The sequence below is a fragment of the Gymnoscopelus braueri genome, assembly GCF_963280865.1.
Source record: "Gymnoscopelus braueri genome assembly, chromosome: 17".
Classification (NCBI taxonomy): domain Eukaryota; kingdom Metazoa; phylum Chordata; class Actinopteri; order Myctophiformes; family Myctophidae; genus Gymnoscopelus; species Gymnoscopelus braueri.
Window position 1 is genome coordinate 46,957,140 of NC_137617.1, and position 11,953 is coordinate 46,969,092.

Sequence of the window (11,953 nt, forward strand, 5' to 3'; positions counted from 1 at the left end):
TCTGGAGTAGAAGAGGAAAGTTAAGTTACATTTAAGCAGCTCTAGAGGAAACTGTGAAATGATCTCACATCTAGTACTCAATCATTCCAACATATTCAACATATTCATAGTATGAAGAATGTTTTGCTCTTTTTTTGTCAAAATGTAATCAATGCAGGCTAAATTGTGGCCAGCTAGTATCCATACTAAACTAAACTGTCCCTAGTGCCAGGCTCAGCAGATGCATTAACTGCAGCACCCATGCCAACCCAGACTCCACCCACTGACCTGATGCCAACCAACCACAGCCCACCCACTGACCTGATGCCAACCCAGACCCCACCCACTAACCTGATGCCAATCAACCACAGCCCACCCACTAACCTGATGCCAACCCAGAGCCTACCCACTGACCTGATGCCAACCCAGAGCCCACCCACTGATCTGGATCCAACTGAAGGAGGTGAGTAGAATTGTGTTGAATTAAATCATGAAAAGATTGAGCATATCTTTGAATATATATCCACAAGTTTCCTAGGGCGTTGTGGGCATCACTTCCTGTCAATTTGATCCAATCAAATCCCATCAAATCCAATCCAGTCCAATCAAATCGACAGGAAGTGATGCCGATGAACTTTTTTAACAGTTTTTTTTTGTTGCTATAGTATCAGTGGTTCTCAAACTTTTTCATGTCAAGGACCCCCAAAATTATTTTTATCCGCTGACCCCCATCTCCAAATATGTTGTTCCAGGGACCCCCCAGAAGCAAAGATCTGAGTTACAAATATTCGCTTAAAATATTGTATAATATATTCAAAGATTTGCAGAAATGTTCATGATTTTTCAAAAATAGCATACAAGCTCATATGAGCTTGTAGATCTGCTATTTTTGAATAGCCAAATAAATCTTAAAATGACACAGATGCGTTCCCGGTCTTATAATGGATTAATTTGCAACTCTACTACGGAGGGCACCGATCTACTCGGGAACTTGTGTTGATGTCACCCCCCCCCCCCCCAAAAAAGAAAAGAGGTCTGTTCTACAGGGAGGCCTTGTCACATGTCACTATGTGTGCCAACGCCCCCATGCTCTTACAATGCATAATGGCCTCTCCATGACCACAGCTAATGGACAGTTAGTTGTCCCCGGCGTGTGGTGCATGGCTTTGCAGACTTAAGGGCCGTTCACACAGAGCACTATAACTATGTGAGAGTGTGGTCTAGGTCAACTCAGGACTCCTGGTTCGCTGCCCTCCACACTCTCCTACTGTATGTAGCATCAGGGCATTGAGTTCTACAGTGTTGTTAGCTAAACTGTCACCATAACAATAACTATAACTATTAAAATATAGTTTAATAAATCGTTTTAAGTCAAGGGGATGGCAGAGTTCACACCAACTATTATAAAAAAAGAACGGCCCGTTAGTTTTAGGAGCTTTTACACTACAGCAGTGTTAAACACTGCTGTAGTGTGCCATAGGTGAAATTTAGGTGTGTGTGTGTGAGAGAGAGAGAGAGAGAGTGAGTGTGAGTGTGTGTGTTCTAATGGCAGACCCCTGAACAGCATTTGTGCCAGGTTTGGTGATAATTGGGACAACAGTGTGCCCTGTGGCTGCTGGGGGCCCCTGACGTGGCCCCTAAGTGTGACTATTCTCATGGTCGACCCCTGAACAGCGTTTGTCCCAAGTTTGGTGCGGATCGGAGGAGCGGTGCGCCTCGCAAGTCCGGTTGTTACGCTTGTGACGTCCACCGTCCGCCAAACCCTCTGGGCAACTTTAATATAGGAACTAAAGATACTTCCTCTCATTCATAGTGGTTCTACTCTGTTTCTGCAGCTGGTGTTTCTTCTGAGAAGGGCTGTAGTTACCGTGATGTTCTAACCCACCTGGACCTCGACAGCCAGCTGTACACGGCAACGCGACCCGTTCTGCACCACAAAAGACCCACCGAGGTTTACTTGATCGTCGCCGTTGAAGCTATTTTAGACGTGGTGAGTGAACGTCGTGTTTTCGAGGCATCCCGCTGACATTGAGAGAAAGCACTGTGAAGCAGAATGCCCCCGCAACACTCCAGATTAAACAACAGTCTCAAGGTGCACCGGCTGAACAATGTCATGAAACTGAGAAAACAACCAGCACACGGTAAATGTCTTTTTTACATAGCTTTATTTACCTCTCCACGGACATAGCAACGGACAGGTGTTCCTCAGCGTTGTGTCAAGACCAGTGATGGAAAAAGTACGGTGGTCAGGCATTTCAATGCTGCGGGTCATGATGTCTGCACATTATTTTACACTTTAGCTATTCAAAAATAGCAGATATACAAGCTCATAGCGCGGCACAGAGTACCGCGCTATGAGCTTGTAGATCTGCTATTTTTGAAAAATCGTGAAAATGTGTGCAAATCTTTGAATATATACATTTTTTAAGCAAACATTTTTAACTCAAATCTTTGCTTCTGGGACCCCCTGGAACAACATATTTTGAGATGGGGGTCCGCAGCCAAATACATATCATTTTGGGGAAAAAGATTGAGCACCACTGATATAGAAACATAGGTTTTTCAGAAAACTGTTGAGATTTAGGAGACATGTAGAATCGGCTTCAGGTCTTATTTAATGGGTTCAAGAGAGGTGATGATAAGGACAAAGTATTACTCCAGAGGGCCTACTGGATCCACACACTAACAGACAGAGCACCCGAAGGGTCTCAATGAGGAGCTTCATTTGAGCTGTTTTTTTGTGAATGTCAAATTGGCACAATCAAAATCGTGTGTTAATAGTGCAATGTGTCTAAAGGCCTCCTTCCCATGTTTTTATGCGTAATGTTGCACTTAAAAAAAAAATTGTATTTGTCATAATGTACTTTTCAATCTCATGAGTCACTTGCCTGCTAGGTTGACTAACCTTCCAGGCACCTGATAGGCCCTGCAGTGGCCTGAATAGAGTTGGCTCTGTGTGATCATCTTACAATATTGTATCTGTAATTGTGTTGGTATTTCACATGGCATCTGTCCTTTCCTGGCACCCTATGAACAATATCCAGTCTTCATTGTTAGCTTTCAAGGTGATGACAGTTGGCACCTGTATTAATATGGACCTGATTGCATCACTACACTGTCTATACCTCACTTCCTGTCAGTGGTGGAAAAAGTACTCAAGTTCTTTACTTAAGTAAAAGTACCAATACTGCAGTATAGAAATACTCTGCTACAAGTAAAAGTCCAGACTTAAAAATTGACTTGAGTAAAAGTACAAAGGTATTGGCATCAAAATGTACTTAAAGTACCAAAAGTAAAAGTACGAAAATGTTTGAAAATAGCAGATCTACAAGCTCACAACAACAAATACCTCAAAATTGTACTTAAGTACATTACTTGAGTAAATGGACTTAGTTACTTTCCACCACTGCTTCCTGTTGTCTTGAGGAAGACCTGTTTAGGTTGAAACGCGTCCGTCGCTCTGTCCATGGAAAGGTAAATAAATGTGAAAAGGCCTTTCACTGTGTTGGCTGTTTTCTCAGTATCCTGCTGACATTGAACAATGAAGATAGAAGAAAGTGATCTATGCCACCCCAGGGCTCTAAACTTCATGTTTCCCTTCTACATGACATTATCTTTGCCAAAAATAGCTGATCTACAAGCTCACAATGTGTTGACGTGTTGCAACATGCGCTAATGTTCGCTCCATAATAGGGATGCTATGGGTTAATTTGGTTAATCACTTTCCCCCCAGCAAAATAGTAGATCTAGTAGATCTGCTATTTTTGGCAAAGGGATTTGGGGCCCTATTTTTGCCAGTGCCTTACCCACTATCCCTAAACTTATTTTCCTTTTTTTTAAAACTATTTTTAAAAACATTTTCAAATAGTTCATATAGTTCAATTGTTTCAAATGTGTGATGCCTCGTCTGGCTTCATCATTTATATGTGCATCTGCTTACATCTGTGTATTCTGCTATTTTCAGCTATGAGTTGTGATTGTTGACTGGACAATTCTAAATATGTTCATTCGTAGGTCGAGAAAGAGCAGAAATTGATGTCACGCGTCTTTATTAAAATGGTGAGTTTTGATTACGTATGTATATTACATCTCCACAGTCTTTCCTTCCATGTAGTCACCTTTCCCCTTCAGGTTTTCCGGCTCCCCTCTGGGATCAGCCATGGTATAGTTTGAGGTACAGTTATAGGGGCAGCCATATATAGCTGAATGGCTAGAGACAGTGTTGTCTCTAGTCGTCGACTAAAACTATGATGAAAAGTGTTTGTCAACTACCTTTCTTCACTGACGAAAACTAAATAAAAACTAAGCTATGATGACTAAAACTAAGACTAAATATATTGACAATTTCGTCAACAAATAAAAACTAGACTAAAATGTTAGTGAGGGATCTAGTGGAGAAGAGATCCAGTAGAACTAAAAGACAAGTCTTTTTATGCTTGGTTGCGCTCAGGTGTTAAACTCTGAAAATAGCAGATCTACAAGCTCACAACGTGTCGTGCTACGACGCGTTGTGAGCTTGTAGATCGGCCATTTTCAGCATATAACCAAGTGTAAAATCAGCCATTACGACGCCCATCAAGGCACCGCCAACATACATTTTAGTCGACTAAATCAACTGTAGATTTAGTCGACTATAATCTTATGATATTTAGTCGACTAAATCAACTGTAGATCTAGTCGACTATAATCTTATGATATTTAGTCGACTAAATCAACTGTAGATTTAGTCGACTATAATCTTATGATATTAAGTCGACTAAATCAACTGTAGATTTAGTCGACTATAATCTTATGATATTTAGTCGACTAAATCAACTGTAGATTTAGTCGACTATAATCTTATGATATTTAGTCGACTAAATCAACTGTAGATCTAGTCGACTATAATCTTATGATATTTAGTCGACTAAATCAACTGTAGATTTAGTCGACTATAATCTTATGATATTTAGTCGACTAAATCAACTGTAGATTTAGTCGACTATAATCTTATGATATTTAGTCGACTAAATCAACTGTAGATCTAGTCGACTATAATCTTATGATATTTAGTCGACTAAATCAACTGTAGATTTAGTCGACTATAATCTTATGATATTTAGTCGACTAAATCAACTGTAGATTTAGTCGACTATAATCTTATGATATTTAGTCGACTAAATCAACTGTAGATCTAGTCGACTATAATCTTATGATATTTAGTCGACTAAATCAACTGTAGATTTAGTCGACTATAATCTTATGATATTTAGTCGACTAAAACTAGACTAACAGTAAAACATTTCATATGACTAAAATATGACTAAAACTAAATGGAATTTGATTCAAAAGACTATGACTAAAACGTAATCAAAATGTGCTGTCAAAATCAACACTGGTTAGAGAGCCCGCCTAGCCGAAGGTCCCGGGTACGACTCCAGGCCTCAGCAATGTGTCAGAGGTATCCATGAGCAGGCTCACTGCTCCTAATAGTTATAGGATAGATTAAAGGGATAGTTCACCCCTAAAAATACTTTCTATAGATTAGTCACCCCATGGAGACTTGAATTCATGGATATTTTTTAGTTTTTGTCACATTCCTAAGCCAGTCATTTGATGACCAACGGACCGGTAGGCAGCGGTTCCGGTAGGAGACACAAAGGAGACTCTTTGTGGAACCGCTGCCGGTCATCAAATGTATTGGCTTGAAGGAATGAGACAAAAACCAAAACATATCCATCAATTCAAGTGGCCGAAATGTATAAAAGACTGAAGTGCTTAATGTATATTTTGTAAACAAAATCTACAAAGTAACTAGTGACTAAAGTTTTCAAATACATTTTGTGGAGTTTAAGTATAATATTTGGATCTGACATGTAGTGGAGTAGAAGTAAAAGTATTGGAAATTGGATATACTCAACTCAAGTAAAGTACAAATACCTCAAAATTGTACTTAAATACAGTACTTAAGTAAATGTACTTAGTTACTGTCCACCACTGCCATTGGTGCAACAGGCTATATAAATATTGCATTTATATAGTGCCTTTATCAATAATGCTTTACAATGTACACACACACACACACACACACACGGGAACCTTCAGAGTACAATGGACCACAAAGGGCTTTTAGTATTATCCTTTTACCATAACTGTTTTGTTTTTTAAACTGTACTGTTTCCAAACATGCTAATAAAGTATTCAATCAATTGCTTCCATACAATGGTACCATGATAAATTATTAGTTTATTTTTCCCCATATATAATTGTAATCAATCAATAATGTATTCATAATATAATAGGTTCCATAAAATCAAGCAGCTTTGTCTCCACTGATGTGATGCCATCATAAACAGTACTGTAGCTTGTAACAGTGGACCCACAATGGCAGCATCTCTATTCACCTCACCTCATTATTAGCTCAGATACACCACTCTATTTAACATTATTCCTGATGATTTGTTTGTGATTTTCATTCTACTGCAGAGATGGAAAGATGAGTTCATATCCTGGGATCCCTCTGAGTTCTGTGGAATCCAGCGTGTCTCTGTACCCAGTGAATGGCTGTGGAAGCCTGATATCAACATCGATGAGAGGTGGGAATACACATGTACTGTAGGCCATGCTGTACACGCCACAATCAGACTATGACTAAAACAATCAGACTATGACTAAAAAACCTGCTGTCAAAATCAACACTTTCTATGGAGGTCAGAATGAGCTCAAATGAAGCATAGCGTTAGTTCACGCAACTGAAAAAGCTCAAGCTAAAAAGCTGACCTATTTTTTTTTGTTTGTTTTCCTCTCACACAGGTATTTTTCAGATATTAATAACAGGATTTGCACAGATAAAAGAAATACAATACAAAATATAAATGAAATTAAAAAGACAAAAATAACATGGGACAAGAAACAAAACAGAGGCATACATAACAGAACAACAACATACATAACTTAACTAAACAAAACGACAAACAAGCAACATGAGGCTGATGATGGCACACACCCGAAGGGCAAAACGAACAGCATCACAATCTAATATAATATAAAGGCATACAGCAGGTACTACCACGGGGGGCAACACAACAATTATATTCACTCAATTCAGCTCATCGAGTAGCCCAAGAATAACTATATAGGTCGCAGTAAAACTCCTCAAAACATTTATTTATTTATTTTGGCACAGTCCTTTTTTTTACTGAGAGGATGGCTTGAGAGGCTTGCGACTGCCTCAACAGCCTAGCAAGTCATTTGTGTGGCTTATCCCCTATTTCAAAATAAATCTGTCTGTAGTTTAGTAGTTGGGAGCAGACTTGCTTTGTAATAATTGAATTATACTCGTACCTTAGCTTTATGATTCTACCCAATAGTTCTGGTGAGGGTGTAGCTAAATAATCTTTGTCCAGTTGAATCAAGGCGGCCTCTATACTTTTGAGGGATTGAACCTACGTTTGGCTGATGAAAAAGCAATTATATGTCCTCTCATGACTGCCTTAAAAGATTGCCATAGCACTGTATCATCAACCTCACCATTGTCATTTGTGGTTAAGAAAAAGGAGATATGACCCTCCATTTCTTTAAAAAATGATTAATCTTTCAAAAGTAGGGGGTCAAATCGCCATGCCTTAGCATTTCGGTTGTCCAAATCGCGAAATTGCAAATCCAATGTAACTGGGCTATGGTCTGAAATCAATATTGGATGATAAGTGCTATCAATTACAGCAGGTATAAGTTTAGAATCTAAGAAGAAGTAATCAATGCGACTTGAGGTTTTGTGTACCGGACTAAAGAAAGAATACTCTCTTCCTGTGGGGTTAACCAGTCTCCAAACATCCACAATATTTGAGTTATTCAACAAAGTGTTCAAAAGACATCCAGCCTTTGACTGCTGTGAGGAAAGAGGCAAGCTTTTGTCAAGAGCAGCGTTCATAGCACAGTTAGCATCACCAGCTATCAGAACCTTGGTATGATGTATATCGGGAATTAGATTAAAACGTTTTTTTGGAAAAGTCTGGGCAATCAAAATTAGGGCCATAAATATTCACCAGGGTCACAGGCAGAGACGCTAGGTGACCAGTAAGAATTAGGTATCTACCATCCGGATCAGTTATCGTAGTAGTTTGGGTGAATGGAATATTTTTCTTGAACAGTATCGCTACTCCTCTAGCCTTAGCTCCAAAGTTAGCATGATATGCCTGACCTAGCCAGTTAGCACGAATAATTGATTGCACATTGTGTTTGGCATGCGTTTCTTGCAGGAAGATAATATCCGGCTGTATGGATTTAAGATGAGCTAAAACTTTTGCCCTCTTCACTGGATTGCCCAATCCCTTTACATTCCAGCTGACAAACCTAAGAGCCCTGTTGGGTAACCTGTTTAAAAAGCTGATCTATGAGGATGCATATTTATAATGTTATGCTATTGATGTTACACAAATGTGAAATCTGTAAGTGTGTGTGTGTGTGTGTGTGTGTGTGTGTGTGTGTGTGTGTGTGTGTGTGTGTGTGTGTGTGTGTGTTCGTTCCAGGTTAGAGGATTATGCTGCTCTAGACCCCTATGTCCGCCTTTACTCTGATGGGAGAGTTATTGTTAAGAAAGCGGAAATGATCATCAGCACCTGCAGAATGAACGTCTACAAGTTCCCCTTCGACACTCAGTCCTGCAACCTCACGTTTGCCTCTGGGATATACAGATGTGAGGGAGTCAACTATTTGTCATTTAGTGTGTGTGCGTGCGTTAGAGGATTGATTTGATTGTATTAAGGATCCCCATTAGCTGGTGCCATAGCAAACCAGCTAGCCTTGCTGGGGTCCACAAATAAATGTAGTACAGTTGCAAATACAAAATTATTAAATGTCAGTACTCAACACACAATACATAATGAAAACTAACAAATAAGATAAGATAAGAAATTACATGTGAGCAAACAGTAAAGAAACAGTAAACAAAAAGAACAAACAAAAATATGTTACAGTGTTAAATACAATTTAAGATTATTTTAAGTTAATTTACTGTAAATGCAGCAGAGGTTTCGAGGCAGGTTATTCCAAAGAGTCAATAATCTAAAAAAAATAAAATCTCCTTCAACGCGTTGGATTTTGGACCAGGCAATTCAAGCTGCCCATTACTCTGGAACCTCTAGTGTAATCATGCACAGTATTACTATAAACATCTGTTTATGTATAAAAAACAGGAGTTTTACTGCTCATGACAAGACAACCTATTCTCAACTGTAAGCCAAGAGAGACAGGCATGCATACGTCTCATATTGGACCTTAGTGAGCAGCCCAGTACTAACCGTGCTGCCCTGTTCTGGACAAGCTGGAGCTTCCTGAGGTCACCACTGGCAGCAGATGACCACATCGTAGAGCAATAGTCAAGATGACATAAAACTAAACTTTGAACTATCTGACATAAAAGGGGACGGGCAACAGAAGAAGCACATTCCCTGGAAATACCAATTGCTCTTCCCATTTTCAAAACAATATAATTAATATGGTGAGACCAAGACAGAGTGCAATCCAGCATCACACCAAGGAGTTTAGTACTTTCAACTTGTTGAACTGCCAAATTACACAAGTTTAAATGAAGTTTTTGGCTTGTAGATAACCTGCGCCTTGTTCTAAGCAAAGGTGGATGATTGAATTATGGTAATTTTGATCTGATTCATTTGACTGCCTGGAGTCTGGATTACCTCTGTGTTTCCTTCTGTTCCTTTACCAGCCGATGAACTGGACCTCAAATCAATCTATAGCGCAGATTTCACCAGAAAACGATCCATGAGCGTGATGTGGGGCGAGTATGAGTGGGAGTTTGAAGACTTTACATACGTCCTACTCAACCAGACCGACTACAAACACCAGCGGATTGTCTACACGGTATGTATTGTTCATAAAGGCTAGGACGTTTTCTACGCTTTAATGCGAACTGGTACCGTTGCCTTTGTCAAATCTGAACTGTCTCTAGGCTGACCTAACATCTTCTCCTAGATCACTGTGAAGAGGAAGGCTGTCCTCTACATTGTCAACTTCCTGTTGCCCGTCTTGTTCTTCCTGTGTCTAGACATGGCGTCTTTCCTGATCTCGGAAAGCGGTGGAGAGAAGCTGAGCTTCAAGGTCACCGTGCTGCTGGCCGTCACAGTTTTACAACTAATTCTCAACGACATCCTGCCCGCCACGTCCAACAGAATGCCAATCATAGGTAACACTCATAGGATATGTTTTTATCTGTGTTGGATTATCATTTATACACAGTATGAATGGATAATGTATTTAGAAGTCATGGTTGCAATCATCAACTTTGCCTCCTGCTCACAGCGATGTACTGCATGGGGACCTTTTCTCTGATGCTGCTAAGTCTGTTTGAGACGGTTGTGGTCACGTATCTGTTGGAAAAAGACTCTGTCCCCCAGAAGACAGAGACAAACAAAGACCACAACCTGAATGAGGACAAAACCAAAAGCTACTGCTGTGACAGAGGTGAGACATTACATCACAGAGACAAAAGCAATTATGATTTAAGGCATTTAGGCTAGCTGACACTCTTATCCGGAGTGACTTACAAAGTCCAAGATCAAAGTAAATTACATGAACCGTAGTCACCAAATAACAGGGCAAATGGTTACATGAGTAAAGTGCAAAGTACAAAATGTAGTACTTCAAGGAAACTAGGATATCAGGTAAACGTTAGACTTAGCATAAGTCTAAACCACATGCTATCTAATTAACTTATAATGTGGTCTACTCATCAATCCTCTGTATGTGTCATTTCAGAGAAGAGAAGCAAGGGGAGTCTGTGCTTTTACAATGTCCCTGATAATGATGGTGAAAGAGAGACGATGCATGAGCTTCAGAGTGTGGCTGAAGAGGTTAGTATTATGTCACCATTGTATATGTACGCTTCACCATGTATCTAATGTGTTTGTAGAATAATATGCACTTTAATACATTCATGAATCGTCGTGTGTGTCCCAAAAATATACTCTAAATATTATAATCTAATCTAATCTAATCTTAATGTGTGTTTCAGGACAATAATCTCAAAGGGGAATCTCATGGATTCCAGGTGATCCTTGATGAGTTGAGAGATCTGGAGAAGAACCTGCATTTGTTCTTTAAGAGCAAGGAAGATGGAGGCAGCCCTGGTTACTGGACCAGAATGGCCACAAGAATCAACAAAGCGTTCTCCATTTTCTATGTAACAACAGTCATCGTGTTTCTGACTCTCATCTTTAGAGCATGGAGTCCTGAATACTGAAACAAGATTCTCTGTTAAATGTTGAACACTTTTAACTGCATAAAAAGGTTGAACACAGGCCTGCAGCCTGCTTATAGTCTTTCCTACAGTATGCAGCATGTACAAGTACATGTTTGCAAATCTTTGAATATAGTTTTTTGAAGCGAACATTTTAAACTAAAATCTTTACTTCTGGGGGGTTCCTGGAACAACATATTTTGAGATGGGGGATTTAGAAGACATTTGTCCCCAGAAGCAAATATTTGAGATAAAATGTAATAAATATATATTCAAAGATTTGCAAAAAAATTCACGATGAAAAATAAATAAATAGCTGATTTACAAGCTCATAGCCGAGTGCTGCGCTATGAGCTTGTAGATCTGCTATTTTTGAATAGCCAAAGTATGAGATAATGGTTCAAATCTAAAATGACAGATGCGTTCTCGGTCTTAATGGGTTCCTTGTCAGTCTATTGCTAGATTATCATGTCTGCTGACCTCCTCAGTAAGTACTGTTCAGTGTCTTAGTGTAGTGTTATGTAGTGGAGTCTGGACTAGTCTGTCGTAGTCCATTCTACAGTATAGCGTAGTTGATCAGCTCCTTGGTTCCATTGACGTTGAGGGTTCAGATGTTCTTCTGGCACCAGAGTGTAGTAGTGTGGATGCTTTTATAAGTCTTTTATTCATCATCCTGACAGATGCTGAGCTCCCGAACATGATCAAAACACATGCACAAAGTCCCCAATATGTATAGCCTAA

The 11,953-nt window shown here is 39.5% G+C and overlaps 1 protein-coding gene across 1 annotated transcript; it reads left to right on the forward strand.

Annotated features, from left to right (window-relative positions):
* Positions 1–240: 240 nt before the first annotated feature.
* Positions 241–11,357, forward strand: LOC308105188 (5-hydroxytryptamine receptor 3A-like; the record flags this gene model as incomplete). Its single annotated transcript, XM_080455823.1, has 10 exons — positions 241–442; positions 1,815–1,969; positions 3,994–4,038; positions 6,445–6,554; positions 8,487–8,653; positions 9,683–9,837; positions 9,949–10,159; positions 10,276–10,437; positions 10,732–10,826; positions 10,988–11,357. 10 exons carry the CDS (start codon positions 241–243, stop codon positions 11,213–11,215), a joined length of 1,530 nt encoding a protein of 509 aa, XP_080311949.1. The 3' UTR covers positions 11,216–11,357.
* Between the last annotated feature and the right edge of the window lie 596 nt (positions 11,358–11,953).